The sequence below is a fragment of the Silurus meridionalis genome, chromosome 28, assembly GCF_014805685.1.
Source record: "Silurus meridionalis isolate SWU-2019-XX chromosome 28, ASM1480568v1, whole genome shotgun sequence".
In the NCBI taxonomy this organism is placed as follows: Eukaryota; Metazoa; Chordata; class Actinopteri; order Siluriformes; family Siluridae; genus Silurus; species Silurus meridionalis.
Window position 1 is genome coordinate 7,900,667 of NC_060911.1, and position 19,659 is coordinate 7,920,325.

The following is a 19,659-nucleotide window of genomic DNA, read 5'->3' on the forward strand; positions in this document are numbered from 1 at the left end:
ATCAAATTTTTTTAGCTGTTGGGTCTCTCACACTGCATGGTCTCTCTGAAATGACAGTAATCTAATCTCCTATCTCGGTTATCAACAGGAATTTGGCTTTTTCTTTAATAAAAGTACAAAAAGAAGTCATTATGCTACGAAAAGTGAAATGTTTTCTTCTCATCAAAAACATTTATTTTTTTCTCCCCAAGAGCTGCATTCGTTCTCGTTTTTGCTGTGGCTCAGATTTTTCCTCATGTTCCGGATGGCCAGTATTCCTCCCGACATTGAGGTCGATGAGAGCGAGCACGTGTAGGACATGTTACAGTGAGGGAGTTATAAATCCAAAGCGGCAGCAGTTATAGCAGCTCGATGGAGGGGAAAAAGAAGTCACTAAACTTTGCAACGACTCGATTCCACCGAAAGCCACTCGGTCGTGTCATCTCGTTTTCTGAAGCCGCGCTCCTCTGTTCCCTCATCCCTAGCATCCTCCCATCACTCCATATCTCATTACATTTCCTTTTTTGATCCCTGCTGCCTTCCGTGTTCTTGCTCCCTCTTTTTTAAACTTACTCCGTATCTCTAATCCTCTCCCATTTGTCTCCTACGGTCCTAACTTTTCACTACGCCTACTGTAAATGCCTTGTAGCAGCCATGCATAATCAGGGCTACCCTTAATTTATACTATAGGTGTATGTTGCATTCTACTAACTCTATTATATTACAGTAAAATTTGTCATGGTTCACCTTATGAGTTCTTCATAAATAGAAACAAATAATTTAAAAAAAGATCCTGTAATTGGCTCAACTAATGTAGTTTAATTAAAAAATTTTAAGTCAATTACACTCATAGTACAGTGAAAGCATAAACAATCTTATTTATAGTACAATAAAATCCAATGCCTAATAAAACTATTCAGGCTTTAAGCAATACAGCCATATGCATGTAATATCGTTGAACGCTATTGAGAAACATCAAGCTATATAAATATTCTCTATACCTAATTTAGTAATAAAATAATACATGCATTCTATAAATAGAACCAAAAATGTTATGCTAACTGTTAAATTAGATCTGATGATGATATGATTCAGCCTGAGCCCCCATCATCTCTAAGGCTTATACCGTTGTTTTATAAGTTTGGCACTTTATACGCATTTTGCACTTTGTACAGCTTTAATGATGAGCATGATTCATCTACACCATAGGATTATGAGCCACTGTAGTATGGTAACTTCTAATAAATAAGCTTTTGCTTCTTTATTAGTCTAATGGAGCAATAATGTGGATAACATGAAACATAAATGTCTCTCATCCTTGTCTAAGGATAGACAACCAGACAATTTTTTTTTTTTTTTTTTTTAATTAAAGCCCACTATTTCCCAATTTAACAGGAAGGGACCCTCTAAATCAGTGATCCCCAACCTTTTTGGCACCACGGACCGGTTTAATGTCGGACAATATTTTCACGGACCGGCCTTTAAGGTGTGGCGGATAAATACAACAAAATAAAATGATACGACCGGCATAAAACCTGGTATTTTCTAAATATAATAATAAACGTGAATCCACTGTGTTTTTTACTCGCTTGGGGGTTTGAATTTTTTTTTTTTTTTTTTTTTTCCAAATTTTTTATTGAAAAATCAACATTGACAGATACAAAAATGTAAACAGAAATTCTCAGTTTTTCTTTTTAAACAAACACAGAAAGAAAACATCCCCACCCCCCAAAACACAGACAAAACCCCAGACAAAGACACACACACACACACACACACACATGCACATGCACACACACCCCACATCCCCCTGCTTAAACAACTGAAGAAACAGAACAAAGGTCATGCATACAGTCCAATTTTGACCACTTTAGATCTTTAACCAGGTAGCACCCGTAGTCTCCTAAAATAAGAAATAACAGGTTGCCACTTGCAAAAAAAAGTGCCAGTAGAACCCCTCAGTGTATATTTTATTTTCTCCAACTTAAGAAAAAACATTAAGTCTTTAAACCACCGAGAGATGGAAGGACATCCTATTGTTTTCCAATGAAGAAGTATGCAACGTCTGGCCAATAAAGATGAGAAAGCTAAAACATCTTTGTGTGCAGAACTCAGTGATACCGACTCGCCGGTAACCCCAAATATAGCGATCAGTGGGCATGTCAATTGCACTCCAAATATGGAGGACATAACGCTGAAAAAACCTGTCCAGAATGCATGCAATTTCGGGCACAGAAAAAACATATGACTCAAATGACAGGGGGAAGCATGACATCTGTCACATCTGTCCTCAACCCCAGGATAGATCTTTGCCTGCTTCGATTTGGAAAGATGAATTCTGTACAAAACCTTAAACTGAATGAGGCTGAGGCGGGCACAGGAAGTGGTAGTTCGTATCCTATCCACGGCCTTCTCCCACCGTTCATCGCCAAACTGCAGCCCCAACTCCTCCTCCCATGCGGTCCTGGTTTTATCTGTATCACAGCTATCGAGAGATAAAATAAAACTGTATATCCGGGAAATCAAACCAGGCTGGTGTGGGGCAAACATGACTAAACTCTCCCAAGGTTGCTTGGGGGGTACAGAGGGAAAATTGGGAAGGCATTTAGATACAAAGCTGCGGACTTGGAGATATCGAAAAAAATGAGCTGTAGGCAGCCCATACTCCAAGGACAGGCTGGTGAAACTTCTAAAGACGCCATCTTTGTACAAATTGTAAAGTTGCTTGACGCCTTTTTCATGCCACAGTGAGAAAGCTGAATCCAAAAGTGACGGGGGAAACAAATGATTTCTATTCAAGGGACCCAGTGCTGATAGAGCCCTAAATTTAAAGTGACGCCTAAACTGAAACCAAATCTTAAGTGTGTTCAGCACGACTGGATTGTCAGTATATTGAGACGGTTTGACCGGAAAAGGTGAGCAAAGCAGAGCAGATACAGAGGACGATCTACAAGACAGTAGCTCTAGATTGCACCAAGTGGATTCTGTTGAATCGTACCAGAAGTTCAGTTTTTGGATATGTGCAGCCCAGTAGTATATTTGAAAATTGGGCAAAGCAAGCCCACCACTGAGCCTACATCTCTGCAATAAAGCCTTACGGATTCTGGGCGGTTTTCCACTCCAAAGAAAAGAATTAATGATTCTATCTAAAGAATCAAAAAAATACTTGGGTAAAAATAGCGGAAGCGATCGAAAAAAATAAAGAAACTTGGGCAGAACATTCATTTTAACTGCATTAATTTTTCCTGTTAATGACAGAGGCAGACTGCCCCACCTCTGAAAATCCGACTTCATGTCCGCCACAAGCGGAGCGAGATTGGCATGAAGGGGGTTTGAATTTAGCGGTAATGTATTATGTGTTACCAGTCGGAGCAGCCTCTTTAAGAAGGTTGCGGATGGAGGTAAGACATGTGACCGAGGCATCTTAACATGCATCAAGAGTCAGTCATAGACAGATGTGGCGGAGAAAATCCGGTCATTTTCCAAAATAAAACATCGGTGAAAATCAGATAATAAATAAAACAGAAATAATGTAAGTTATGTAATCTTTCTATGTGGCCCGGTACCAATTGACCCACGAACCGGTGCCGGTCCGCAGCCCGGGGATTGGGGACCACTGATCTAAGTGACCAATCACAGAGATTTTTCTATAACTTTTGCCATACATGCAATATAAACTTTTAATAATAAATTATTTATTAATATATTGTGAATTTCGGTGGTGCAGTATTTAGTCCACAGTATTCACAATATATTAGCTTTAAATGATTATACTCTGTAAGGCTTATTGCATCTTTCCTTTTGTTCTCATCAGGAAAAAAAAAGGTTTTTTCAGATTGCAAGATCCTTCACGATTCTAAAGTTAATGCCCAGATAAGTGTACAAAAGGTTATACCTTTTGTACACTTATCTGGCAAATATCTACAAAAATCAAGGTTGCACAATTTAATTTCCTCTTGTTTTAAAAGTTCCATCTGCAACTCTGATGTTGGTGCCAATAACATTACATGTATGTTGATCTAAAATTCATGCTTTAGTTTGAAACAACTATTTCTCAACCAGATTGCAACTTCCATTACCTGTTTTTTTAAGCTCATCACGGCAGTGCATATATTCTTCTTAAACAGAGAAAATTAGAACAAAATTGGAGGTTGTTTGTTTCAGACTAATCCTTTATAAGAATGATGCTAATTTGGATTGTATTCGTGCTGATTGCTAACGAGCAAACCCTCCCACTCAATTCGGTGTCATGAAATATTGTCTTAAACTAGGGACATGCCATTCTGCCTACATAACAGCTCCCTTTCACCATTTTTTTACTTGATCTTTAATGGCTTTATTTCTTCTCTGTCTTTCTTGTTAACATTCACCATTACCCTCTTTCTCTGTTTCTCTTTCTGGAGTCCAGCAGTTTCCTTATCTGATGCAATTATGCTACTGTATTTCTGTCCCTGCCGACGAGGCGTAGGATGTCATTTGCTTGTCTACTGTTGCCCTGTATGGACAGGACTGTGATCTTGGTGAAAGAGTCTCTGTGAATCAACCCGTATGGCAAAGGAGCTCCCACAGTCCACCCTTGCCAGTCCTTGAATTAAATTTTAGTGTCCACTTTCTTTTCTTACTTGTTTTCTTTCCTCACCTTCAAACCTAACGTTCTCCTGTCACGAGCAATTTTCCTCACGCCTTTCTTTCTCAAACACTACTGATTCACCGCACTGGAAAATCGCCTACTTGGGCTTTTAGAAAAGCAACAAAAAAGAAAGTTCAGCACTTAATTACCAGTACATGCCTTGTGCTGAGGAGATAACTGCCACCCACTTCCATAATCAACTCTGGCAGCCTCACCCAGTCAAAGCAGGAGATGAGGAATACTTAAAGAATCAAGGACTCTGTTTCACTCTTTTTCCTTCTATGACAGCCGGACCCTGGTAGGAAAACATTTGCCATGTTTCTCTCGAGCAGAGAAATACAGATACATCACCTAGCTAATCATTTTCTTAATACTATATACAAGGTGGTATCAAAAAGTTTTGAGACTAATGGTGCTGACTGGTGCTATTCTGACTACGTGCATTACCACATCTGCAATTTCATCATGGACAGCAAGTTAGAACAAGGAGCAAACATGGAATTCTGAGTGAAACTGTGCAAATCTGTCTGTCGTTTGACATGGCATATGTTTGACATACTGCAAAGCTGCAATGAGTCGTTCAAGGTGTTTCAAGTGTCAAGTGAGCTTCAAGAGCTGAAGAATGTCACTGGAAGACAATCAGGAGATCAGGAAGACCTTTAACCCACCCACCCTATTCTCTAGATTTGGCTCTTGCGGACCTCACCCTCTTCCCGAAGATGAAGATCCATTTTGACTTCCAGCTCATATTCCAGAAGTGGCAGGAACACTTAGGGCACTGTATTGCTGTGCAAGGGGACTATTTTGAAGGTGATAGTGTGTAAGCATAGATAAATAAAGTAAAAAAACTTTCTTTCGGCTTCTCCCATTAGAGGTCGCCACAGCGGACCGTCCGCATGTTTGATTTGGCACATGTTTTTACGCTGAATGCCCTTCCTAACGCAACCCTCCCCATTTATCCGGGCTTGGGACCGGCACTAAGGTTTGTGCAACCCTAATGGATCCCCTGACCGGGGATCGAACCTAGGCCACAGCGGTGAGAGCGCCGCATCCTAACCACTAAACCACCAGGGAACCCAAGCATAGATAAATAAAGATACCACCTCGTACTAGGGACTGGCCTTTTACTATGGATGACTACAGTAGAACCAAATGTCAGCATTTGTGTATGAGTAGAACACTTCAGGGTCATACAAAGTGACCTTGAAGACTAAACTTGAAAACTAAATGGCTTCTACTTCTTTCTCCTGTGGAGAGGCACCCTAAAGTGAATCATTGCAGGGAGTAGGAAACACTTAAGACTGCCAGTAGTCCAGCCACCAATTCAAGTTTTTTAATTCTCTTTTATGAGACTGAGAACCTTTAAAGGAGGACCACTTTCCAATTGTGGACTCTCTGTGTTTGGGTAAATTGGCACGAATGGCCACTCACCTGGTACACCTGGTGTATAATGATAACATCAGAGAACCTCCAATTTGCCACATTTGTACCCAGTCGTCTGGGTTAATACCTACTTAACTCTGCTGGATTTCAGGAAATTCATGCAAACAGGCTAATGCACACATGTGCATGCAGCTCATATTCACGTTAGTCCTGGTGGCAGACCGGCAAGCTGTGCATTAGTCACTGAAGCATACCAATGCTCTGCCCACACACACACACACACACATGCATATGTGAAAAACACACACACTTCAATATCACACAGTGTAATTATAGGCAGGATTTCAGAGTGCTGCCATGTACCACAGAAGAGTTTATGAACGTCTTTATGTTTCTGTGTTTCTGTTTTCTCAGACTATAAGAGGAAAAAAATTAAATGAAGATAAATATCTTGATTAAACATAGAGGATTGGTGGAAATGCCATTGTGTCTCTTTTTTTTATTTAAACCCACCATTTGTTATTTTGTATGCATTAACCATCATTTCCAATACTGGGCATGTCCTCCCTTTATTCTACAGCATGGCATTTCTATTCTGCTAAACTTACATGTTCTTAACCTGGTCTTTTGGTTTAAAGAAGAATAACCAGCTTATTTTGCTGCTCTTCTTCCTTCACCTTCATGTCCCATGGTGAAGAACCTCACCTTTAATGAGCAAATTCATTCCCTCAGCATGTGTATAGAGAGACACATGTCTCGCAGTTAGAAGATCAGCCCTCTTTCATCCATCACTCTGTCAGGACATGAACACATTGTTCCCTTGTACAATACACACAAACACACTCACACACATGTGCATTTCACTTCGAATTAATTTACAGGAAGCAGAATAGTGTCCTTGGAAGTTGGGAACTGGAGACATGCTGTGTCTCCAAATGGCTTCGAGGTTATGAATTAAATTACAACAGGCACCATATGAATGATTGCCTGATGATAAGATCACTGGAATGGGAAGTAAATGTATATATATATATATATATATATATATATATATATATATATATATATATATATATATATATATATATATATATATATATATATATATATATATATATATATATATATATATATATATATATATATATATATATATATATATACAGTGCATATACACAAGGTGGTATCACAAGGTGGTATCAAAAAGACTATATGGTGCAATTCTGACCACATCTGAGATATTATCATGGACAGCAAGAACAAATTAAAGAGCGGAAGAACATCTCTGAAAGAGAGATCAGGAACACATTTAATGATCTTAACCCCCGAAAATATCGAAACCATTCGCCAACTTGTGAATGACGATCGTCAGAGAACAATCCACATGATCTCACTTCCGGAGCCACCCTACTTGCCAGATTTGGCTCCTGCGAACTTCACCTTCTTCCAGAAGATGAAGCTCAAAGGTCACCATTTTGACACCATTGCAGACATTCAGCGCGAATCGCAGAAGGTGCTTGACGCGCTTTGAAAAGAAAACTTCCAGGACACCTTCCAGAAGTATCAGTAATCCTGGGAGCGCTGTATTGCTGTGCAAGGGGGCTATTTTAAAAGTGATAGTGTGTAAACATAGATAAATATAGTACCTTCTTGTAAACAGAGAAAGTCTTAAAACTTTGATACTACCTCGTATGTATGTATGTATATACTGTATGTATATATATATATATATATATATATATATATATATATATATATATATATATATATATATATATATATAAACATGCTGTAGTTTGAAAATGTTGACGCGATATAAGCCGATGACCCCAATCTACATCATGCTCCTTGTAAAACTGCTATGCCATACTTTTTCTTATCTTTACTAAAGAATTGAAAAGCTGCCAATCCCTTCTCCTCTGGATCAGGATTTTTTACGAAGCATTGCACTTAATTCTTGTGCTCCACTGATTCCCTCTGGCGGTTTTGAAGTCCTCTGGCCTCAGAGAGCTTTTAAGATACTATACCGTATCTTTACTCAAGCACCATTCATTGGTTTTCTGTCTGAACCGTCCAGCTCACCTCTTCCTGCCCACAATTCCTTCCTGTCCACCAATCAAGCTGCAAACTTATAATGGAGACTTTAGTCTTGAGCCTCTTTTAGCCCATTTTACTTTTCTCTCTACGTTTCATTTTCTTACGTCTTGTAGCATGACAGCCTGTATGATACACACAAGCCACTGTTGAGGATTGTTATTAGCAATGCATTGTCCCCCCCCTTTCCCTTATTACTCTGTCCATCTTTAAAAGTTTCATTTAAACCCCTTTTGCTCATCTTTATTCTTCTACATGAAACTAAGTCTGTACAGATGACATTTGCTTGCCCTTAATTGTCTCTCTAGCCAGCTGCCACTTTTTATTTGACTAGGCAACACAAACCATTTAACAGCAAAGATTAAACACGCAGCTGTTAATGGCCAATAGAGAGGTGGGATGTAACAAAGTCCAATAACTTCAAAGGAAATACTACATTTCAAAAGTAGAATTCTTACTTTCTAGGAATTTTTATAGATACCTGCTTATAGTACGTTGTTCCTCCCCAACCTGTTGCCACACCATTATCTTAAAAGAATAAACAAGGAATAAAGCTATAGCTAGTTAACCTTAGCTGATGTTTCCCCACAGTCATTAGTCCCTTTGGTTTCTTGGTAAGAAAGGCACTAATTTACCATCAGCGACAGTGATGTGCAGTGCCATTTTGTGCAGTGCCATCACCTTTTTAAAATCTCTCTCTGCATAGTTTAATGGTTTTGGCAGTGTTTTATTCAAAAATTGTACCACGACAGATTCATCCTTATCTACGTATGGATCTAAAAATAGCTACAGCTGCTTACTGATGCAAATATATAGGAAGCTACCTAAATAAGATGTAAGTGTAGGTTCTAAATATGGTGTAATTTCTTGGGAAACAGCACAAATATGACTGTGGTGGATACCAGCTGCAAGCAATTTATTTCAGTTTGTTGACAGTTTGCCTGATATAATTGTCACACACAGCCACAAAACTCTTGTATAAGGCATTATAGCATTGCCTACACCATGCGTGGGCAGTCCTATGTGATGTTTTCCCATAAACTTGGGTTAAGATTCCATTAGGGGGAATTCACTGAATTTTACCGAATGTTCTCCCTTTAGAAGCCTTAAAACCTGTCAGTAAATTTCGCTATTTATGGTCCGGCCACTGGGGACAAATTCTTAATGCACAATGCCACAAAATTTGAAAATAACAATGATCATGCACTTGGTCAAGCTGCAGACCAGTCTCGCCTTTTCGATGATGGGCTCTTCGAGTGTGAAAACTGTTGCTTCGGGTCGTACATTCGTAGATTCATCCACAAGTTGGAGGTAATGATCCTCAACCTAAAGGACGGGTCATCCACGGCACGCTGATGGAATCCTTGTTCAAATGACATTAGGATCGCCTCGACAGTTCCGTATGGCACATGGACTGTGGTGGATTGTTCTCTGACAATCATCATGCGCAAGTTGCTGAATGGTATCAGAATTTTCTGGAGTTGAGCTTGTCGAAGGTCTTTCAGATATCATATTGTCTTCCAGTGATGTTATTAGTGTTATCGAAACACTTTGACTGACTCATTTCAGCAGCGCATTAAAATTGTAGGATCAGATCAAATGTCTCTCTGGCAGATTTTCCCAGTTTCACGCAGAATTTCACATTTGCTGTTTTTTTAACTTGTTGTTCATGATGAAATCGAAGACATGGCAACACACATGGTCAGAATAACACCAGTTAGCACCATTAGTTTTAAAACTTTTTGATACCACATCGTGAGATTCCATTAAGGGCCTAAAAGTATACTTAAGAGTGACCTTTGTGGGTGATTTGGTTGGAAGCAGCTGATATTTAATAGGAATCAAGGGTTCTTCAAGGATTTTTAGAATATTTATGATTTCTAGAGGTCTAAAGAGATTCAACTTGTGAACTTTTCCTCCTCAGGGACAAAACCAGAGTCGTTTAGGTTATTTGTTTAAATGTACTCAGGTCTGGGTAACTGTCTTGCATTTGGAATATATTTGCCCTGTAACTTCATTTCTTATTTACAAGCCAAGCTCGAAACATGATCTAAAGCATGGTCATTCATATTCATCTATTTTCAGTAACAGATTTATTCCAGTCAGATATTTACTGGATCCAGGAGCAAGAACACAACCTTGATGGGATGCCAATCCATTAAAAGGCACCGTACACACCTTTCACACTTATGTGCAATTTAGAGTCACCCATTCACCTTCTGGGACATGGGAGAAAAATTGTGAACAAAGCCACGCAAGCATATTTTTATTGTTCAGAGAGACCAGAAATGTGAGAGACAAAAGGTGTGTGTGCATATGTGTTGTTTGTTGATGCTCCTTTGCCTATATCAGCTGTCCATGACACTTTAAGTTCTTTAAAATCAGTGCTCCTTCATCAAGATCCTTAAGCATCACTTTCCCGAACTGCTTACCCCAGTGAGAAATTAACTCATTGAAAGATCCGGTCCATAAGTCATCTGTGTAGATGTCATTATAGCTTAAAGTCTTCAGCAGCCCTCCCGGGGTTCAGGCAGATGGGATGATCTGTTAATGATCCACTAATGCTAGTGTCAACCTAATGGAATAGCTTAGCTTATTCTGTCACTCAGACATGCGCACTCTCACAAGAGCAGTGAAGTCAATGTAGTGTTACGCACACACACACACACACACACTCTAATGCACACGGACACTAAAGTCAATGAAGTGTGATCTGCACAAACAAGACTATTAAGTCAATAATATGCCCAGTCAGCATTAATTGAATCAAAGAATAGACATCCGGTGCATTTTCCCATTCTAAAATCAAACTGTGGACACGCACTGGGTACTTTATTGAGGGATGAAGCAAATTGGCTACAGGAATAATCATATAAGTAGAATAATTTGTGCACACTCAAATATCGGAAATGTATTTAAAATGCTATGTACATGAAATTACGTCCTGTGTGGCTCCTTGCTGTATTTTCTCTTTGCATTGACTAAGAGTAAAATCTATCTTCCGTCATCCCCTGCTATTTTGTAAATCACTCCCTCTCCATAGGGACACATCATCAGAGGTCATTCTCTCCCTCCGTCTAACAGTTTTAGCAGTGAAAAAGACAGGAATAAAGCGCTGACATCGGCAAAGGAGACAAGGGAGGGAAAACAAATCTCTCTTGCCTTGCTAACACACCTGAGGCTTAAAAGGATGTAAGTTTGTAGTTGTGGTGTCTAACTGCTACCCCTAGCTACATCCATGTCCAATCTTCTAAAGTGTTAACAGGACAATCCAGAGAGATTTGAAGCTATTTTGTTGTACGAGCCTATTTCATGGTGTGTGTGTGTGTGTGTGTGTGTGTGTGTGTGTGTGTGTGTGTATGTGTGTGTGTATGGAATGTAAAAGCACAGTCCTCACTATTTCCTCTTTTTTTACTTCTCTTCACTATCTTCTACATTCAATTCTTCTTCTTTTTCTGACCTCCCTCTCTTATCCTGCAATTTTCTCTCATCCCCTCTCCTTCTTTTCTTGCTCTATCTTTCTTTCGATGTCCCAACAGGTCGGCAGTTGACAATCTTTAACAGCCAGGCGTCCATAAAAATCGGCGGTGGTGAAAAAGGCCGCAACTTCCAGGGTCAGATCTCAGGCCTGTACTACAACGGCTTGCAGGTCCTAAAGTTAGCGGCTGAGGGAGACCCGAATGTGCAAGTGCAGGGCAACCTGCGTCTCGTAGGCGAAGTGCCCTCTGTCCTCACCACAGACACCACGTCCACCACGCCACTTGCAGACATGTCCACCACTATTATGGAGACCACTACGACCATGGCCACCACCACTACCCGCAAGCAGCGCTCACCCACCATGAGAGACACTGTCACACAGGTAAGGTCTAAAAAAAAAAAGGGTCAGCACTACACGCCATGTAATAAGGTGTAATTTTCCTCCTCTCTGGATTTAAATGATTATTATTACTACTGTAGGAAAAAATCTAGACCTCTTGTGGTAAGTATATAGCTGCTAATATTAGAAGGGAAGAAAGAAGGTGAGAGTTTAATAAGGAGTAAGAAATTGTGTAGATACGCCAACAAATGCAAACATGTTCATCTAACCGATTATTCACGATGTATCTACAGTTGTTAGTTTATAATGTACCTTTCATTCCTTTTCTCTCTTCTATTGCCTTTGCCTGGGGCAGTGCGAAAGCAAAAATCTGCGACAATTGCCCAAATTGAATAAAGGCAGGAAGGAACTTAATTATCCCAAACAAGCATTAGAAAAAGCGCTCAAGTGTGAAGTGGCCATTAGCCTCTGCCACACAAGTGTTCATTCAACAGGACAAAGACGTAACCATGCCTATCCCTTTAAATTCATCATTATCGTTTTTATGCCATACGATGCAATTATTTAGAGCAGGGAAATGCATTGGCAGTCATAACAATGCTCATAGAAAAAAAACAAAAAAGGTCAGTATTTATTTCTCGCTCATTGTGAAGGGGACTTTCTGAATACAAAATGCAGAAGGATTTATTTGTAATGGTGCATAATGATAAGCTGATTATTGATTATGAAATAAAATATGCACAAAACCAGCATTCATTAGCCGCGGTAATCAGCTGTGTTAATATGGTCGTTTGAATATTCAAATACACAATGATTAATCTAGCCTAATGTATTTATTCAAAGTTTATTGTTTAAGTAAAGAAATAATTCAAGCTCAAATAAGCTTATTTACAACATTAGGTACCACAAATCAACTATTAAAAACTTGTGAATTACTGTTTCTAAGGAATAAAGCACTTCAGAACATGCTGACAAGCTGAATTTTTCCCCAACAGTAGCATGTTGTTATATCATTAGTAGTATTATGCATTAACGATATATCATATTGCATTATAGTTCATTTTCTTCTTTTGAAGGACAACTTCCAACGGATCCAGGACAATCAGTCACTAACGTGTATGAAAGATAGCCAAAGTTTAATGACAGAGAAAATGCATTTAGAGACCTCCGTGATGACTATGAGAACATTTGCTTATCAGTACATAGTGAACAAGTACATTGTTGAAGGTCATACCTAAAGATATGACAGTTGCAGCATGTCAATATGCAAAAAAAAGATAAGTCATCACACACACTAGGCAAATTACTCATGGTAGAATAACTGAATAAGTGATTTGGAATATTATCTAACAGATGACTCTTATTGAAATATGGCTTTAAATCATATTTCACCCTGCAATTCTGGTGGTGTGGAATTCTTCAATGGCAGTTCACAACTATTAGGAAAAGGATTGTTTAGATAGACAAGCTCGCTTTGTGCACAGGGGCATTGCCATGCTAGAGCAGGTTTGGGTTTCTAACTTCAGCTGACTGAGCTTTGGATATATGATTCGGGTCATTGTTTGGTTGTATGGTGAGGTTGGATGCAGTTAGTTACAGTCTAGATGGTACTGCAAGGTGTTCAATTATGAAATGGCAGCCATGTTGGTTTAGTTTTCCCTTCATTCAGAATAAAAATCCAAACTTCCCTGCACCAAAACAACCTTAAACCATTGAGCTTCCACCTCCATGTTTCACTGTGGGGGTTAAACAGTCTTAAATAAGTTCTTCTATTAGAGCCAAAAAAATTGAATTTAGGACTGTCAACAGAACTTTTGCCCAATCATTCATTGTTCAGTGTTTTTGCTTTTGCTTTTACCCTAGTTGGTTGCATTTAAACAAAATGAACATGTGTCTCCAAAACCATAGAAGACTGTTTCCAAATTGATGACAGGCACGGTATATTTATTAGATTTGCACATTACTGTAACTCATCACAGTCCCATATATATATATATATATATATATATATATATATATATATATATATATATATATATATATGGGATATATATGGGATTTCAAAGATGTCATGTAGCTGTATGAAAAAGAAAAGTGGTGGTATTTAGCATCCGGGTCCTTCCAGTCACTTTTCTGACAGATAACATCCTTAACCTTATTGGCAATTAAATATTCAGAAGATCAAGTGTCCACATTTTTTTAATGGAATGCTATCAAAGCGGGCCATTCCAATTGGGCACAACATATGGAAAAGAAACGATCTCGCTCTGAAACAGATGTCTGATTCATCTATCACGACCAGAAGGAGTGGATAAAAACCAGATATGTTCCAATTTTAGTTTTAAAATAATGAACAATAGACAAAGAGAACTAGAGCTGAGTTAGAGAAACAGCATAACCCCATTAGAAATGGCATTCCTTACAATAGCAAACTCCCCGTCGACTAACAGGTATATTTTGTGGTACTAATTTTGTGGTGGCAAGTTTGTATTAAGATTTTTTTTTAAATTATGGTTCTATTAAAAACACAAAAGCTGCATGTATGCATTTTCCTGTATACATTCACCTAAATCTCAAAGCGCTTTGATGTATTATTTTCAGCAATACCTGTCGTTGGCAGTGTGTTATATTAAGTAGGTTGGAACACATGAGGAGGTGATTTCATTGTAACTATAAATACATCAGATGAACTGATGTTCCACTCCTGCTTCTACAAGAAAACAGCAAACAGCTGCCTAAGTGAGGCAGACAGACTCGGAGTGAGACAGAGAAGAAGAGCTTCAATCATACCTGTCTTTATGGCTGAATAAAAGTGCAGAGATTGAGAGGCATCACATGCCTTTGATCTTGATGTCTAACACTTTGATGGTTAAATAAAACATCGATTGTACTCTTTGATGTTTTTCCGCTCCGACTCCGACCCGGTGAGCAAAGCTACGCTGACGATGCTGACAAACAGAATAGTGTTTTCCTGTATGATGAAACAGTTGCAAACACTTAGGTAAAATATATTATTTTTAAAAAACACAGTGGAGCAGTAATATACAGTAAACCTTTTAATAAAAAAGTTTATTAGTAAAGCCCATTTAACAATCTTTTAGATTTAGACAATTTCCTACTTATATGAAACGTAGGTTGAGAAAAACCAATCACCCATAAAAGAGACTCATCTAACGACTCCCACAAATCTCTTTAAAATGCAAAGTTCACAACAAGCTAAACGCATCATGATGTCTAAATGTGTTTCCAGTGATGCCGCTTAAACATGTTTACTAATATAGTTGCACATTTACTCACAAACTCTTTTTCTTCATTTTGAAACCTGGCAATATACTTTGAAGAAGTGGGGCACACTGAAACTGAGCAATCAGATGGGAAGGGTCTCAGTAAAAGAAGTGCTAGCTAGACAGAAGGCGTTCCTCGGTGCAAACCTCATGGAAGCCTGCTTGGGCCATTTGCTTCTGTTTAGCCACTTATCCATAAAGCCCAAATCTATCTATCTATCTATCTATCTATCTATCTATCTATCTATCTATCTATCTGTCTGTCTGTCTGTCTGTCTGTCTGTCTGTCTGTCTGTCTGTCTGTCTGTCTGCCTGCCTGCCTGCCTGTCTGTCTGTCTGTCTATCTATCTATCTATCTATCTATCTATCTATCTATCTATCTATCTATCTATCTATCTATCTATCTATCTATCTATCTATCTAAATGAACCTTGGATATACTTTGGAGTAGTCAATGTGCAGTTTGTATAGCAGTACAGATTTACTGTCCTCTGAAAATCTAGTGCTGGCTTAATCCTCTGGAGCATGGAATTTACCAGCGCTACACAGGTTGTTGCTGGGATCCTCTTCCACTCCTCCATAATGACATCACATAGCTGCTGGATGTGAGACACATGGTGCTGCTTTGCCTTCTGGATGCCCCACATGTGCTTAATAGAGTTTAGGACTGGAGACTTACTTGGCCACTCCATCACCTTCACCGAAGCAGTTGTCATCTTGGCAGTGTGTTTGGGGTCGTTTTCATGTTGGAAAACTGCCGTTTGGCCCAGTTTCTGAATGGAGGGCGTAATGTTCTGTTTTAGAATGCCACAGTACATGTTGGAATCCATGTTTTCCTCAATAAACTGCAGCTCCACAGTACCAGCAGCACTCATGCAGCCCCAGACCATGATGATACCACCACGATGCTTGACTGTAGGCAAGACACAATTTTAATGGTAGTCCTCACCAGGGTGTCCTTGTCCACCACACATGCTGGACAAGTTTATCTTGTTCCCATTAGACCACTGGACATGGTTCCAGTAATTTATGCTATTAGACAGGTTGTCTTTAGTAAACTGTTTGCAGGCTTTCTTGTAAACCAGCTTCAGAAGATTCTTCCTTCTGGGATGACATCATGCAAACCGACTTGTTGCAGTGTGTGGCGTGCGGTCTGAGCACTGACAAGCAGACCTTCCGCTTCTGCAACCTCTAAAGTAATGCTGCAGCACTCAAGCTTCTGTTTTTTGAAGCAGCTTCTGCACCTGATGCACAGCACGAGCACTCAACTTCTTTGATGGACTCTTGAGAGTTCTGTTCAGAGTGGAAACCGTCTTGGAAAACCTCTGTATGACCCTGGCCACTGTACTGTAACTCAGTTTCAGGGTGTTACTGATCTTCTTATAGCCTCTGCCATCTTTGTGGAGAGCAACAATTCTAATTCTCAAATCCTCAGAGTTCTTTACCATGAGGTGCCATGATGAATATCCAGTGGTCAGTATGAGAGAATTGTTACTCAAAGCACCGAATATTAACTGCTCTAATACAAGAAACAAAATTTTGTATGGTTCTGTCAAGCAGACAAAAACACGAAGATGATGAATGGGACATACGGCTTTGCATGGTTACGCAACATACAGCTGTTATGACTTAGGGTGTACTCACATTTGTTTCCAGTTATTTTGACAATAATGGCTGTATGTTGAGTTCTTTTCAGAGGACAGTGAATCTGCACTGCTATACAAGCTGCACATATATATATATATATATATATATATATATATATATATATATATATATATATATATATATATATATATATAAAGACATCCACAACATCGTTTCTTTGATCATCGTTCATCGATTCTAAAAAATTATAATAAGAAATTGATTGTTGTTTTTTTATGGTTCTTCTTCTTTTTTTTCTTCTTCTTCTTTATTTTATTGGCAGTTTTCATTTTTAAGTAGTGCATTACAGCTATCTACTGTGGTAATGGATCAGAGAAATATATCCCTATTCCTCAGACCAAAAATTCGACATGATGCACACATTCGGCAATTAAAACCATCCGTGTGCAAACATAGCAAAAGTTCTGTTTGGTTTCCCGATGATTAACGTAATTTAAAATGCCATAATTACTTCAAAACAATTAGAAAAATATTTGGTCTTCATGCTCTATGTTTAGAATGATTTCACTGATAAAAAACTAAAATCATCCATATTTATTCATGTTGATTAAAGTATTTAAATCTTGAAAAGTATTCATTTAAGGTACTTTTAGAAGAGAATAAAATGTGCAAATAAGCTGTGATTAATCATGATTTTTTTTTTGTCGCTTGACAGCCCTTAAATATGTATATATAGACATGAAAAATACTTTTACAGCCATATGTTTCTTTTCAAAACTGTAACTACAAAGTTGGAGGCTTAGTCTTAATTGTGGAATAGATTTTGGATGTGAAAGCATCATATTCTCCCTTCATTTGAGTTAGGAGATCTAGCTCCAGCATAAAATTCCCCTGAGCACAATGTGAGCACCATGCTTATAGGTTTACATGGGTTAGAGTGGAAGGTCTTCAGTGGCTTGCTGTAAAGCAATACCTTAACCGTATTGAATACCCCAGGCCTTCTCATCCTACAGCAGGACCTTTATTAATGATACTAGTATTCCCTTGTGGATAGATAACCTTGTGAATGAATGTGCACAAATCTCCACAACCACATTCCAAAATCTTGTAAAACATCTTACCAGAAGACATTATTTTCACAGCAAATGGGGATTAAAAAATGAATGGGATGTTCAAAATAATTGAGAATAATGAAAATATTGATATATAATGAGAATAAGATATATAATGAGAATATTGAGTTTTGTGTCGATACAAATCGTAATCTTTTTTTGCAGGATACAAATGTTGGATTTTTATGAATACCACATTTGTTGTCTAAACACTTGTCCATATCCAGTTTCATAAACCATTATCTGTATTGTGCTTTTTGCACCATGCAAAATCACTGATATAAATTTGGATCATAATTGTAAATTTGTTCACAACCCAAGTTGTACAGGTTGTGGCCTCTTTGTTTTAAAATTTACTACATGCCAAAATAATGCAGTTCTGAAAATAATAGAATAGTATAAAAAATATAAAAAATAAGAATAATAAAAAAAATTAGGAATAATAAAAAAATTAGGGATGTCATTTTGGTTCATTAATTCATTTTAACTGCACTAATTTTATTAACACGCAATGAATGCAGCGCATATTTGTGTGACCATTTTTAATTACAAATATAAATAAATAAATATAAAAGAGAATAAATTAAAACCTAGATATAAAAAAATAAACTATAAAAATAAAAATCATTTGTTTTAGTGATGCGCCATGAAATCAGCACCAAAATCAGCACCAAAATCCTCCATGATGCACACATCCGGCAATTAAAACCATCCGTGTGGAAACATAGCAAAAGTTCGGTTTGGTGTTCTGATGATTTACGTCATTTAAAAACGACATAATTACTTTAAAACATTTACAACAATATTTTATTATTATTTTATAATATTTTATTTTATGTTGAGTTTGGTTTCACTAATTATTATTAATAACATACTTTTGCAATATCTATATTTGTCCATGTCCATGTTGATTAAAGTAGTAAAAACTTAATAGTAGTAAAAACTTAAAATAATAATTTAAGGTACATTTAAAGTTGCAAATAATCATGATTAAGTATTTTAATCAATAGACATTCCTATTATATATCTAATATAATATAAAAATATAACCCATAAGGTTAATTCAAACAAACAGGAAGTGGCTGAAACAAAGTATCTACTTTGTAGTTCGAAAGAGTTTAGTTTGAGATGTTTTTCTTTAAAGCTTAAAGTCTGTAGCTGTCATTTTGATCTTTCGAATGAATCTGCAATGTCTGCACTTATTTTATTATTAGCACCTAAATGGTGGTGAATTTATGCATAAAAATACATTTCCTTTTATATATCAAAGTGCTAGCATCAATTATCTTATGAAAATGAAGGTGCGAAAGCTACTGTAGCTCAGAATCATTGCTATTTTTGCAAGTCTAGACCTTCAATAGTGGATAAAACCTTGTTTTTTTTACACACTACGAAGAATTTCTGTCTGAAGTCTGCCTCAGAATATATTAACCTATTGTGTTAATTATAAGTAAATTGAACAAAGCACTACTGGCAAAAATAATTAATTTCCATTATTTGTCAAATCTGTGGATTTGGAGGAAACGACATTGCTTGAAAGAGAATTTTAAAAGCCCAAATGAAATTAGTAACAAGTTCAAAAGGTGTTCACTAATGAACTAGTGAAATGCCCCTTCATAAAATTTTAGCCCTCTAAAAGAGTAATTGCCCAAGAAATAAGGGAACTAGTTAATTATGATAATTTCAGATAGTTTTGAATAAAAGAAGTAAAGATAGAAATAAAAGAACAGCAGCCACTTTTAATACTTC

The 19,659-nt window shown here is 37.7% G+C and overlaps 1 protein-coding gene across 16 annotated transcripts in view; it reads left to right on the plus strand.

The window, feature by feature from the left end:
- nrxn2b (neurexin 2b) overlaps window positions 1–19,659 on the plus strand; it is a 634,852-nt gene that overhangs the window by 599,800 nt on the left and 15,393 nt on the right. For all 16 annotated transcript variants that reach the window (XM_046843343.1, XM_046843331.1, XM_046843340.1 and 13 more), the window contains one exon: window positions 11,626–11,948. In XM_046843343.1, coding sequence (XP_046699299.1) covers window positions 11,626–11,948 — 323 coding nt within the window. The remainder of the gene's footprint in view (window positions 1–11,625; window positions 11,949–19,659) is intronic.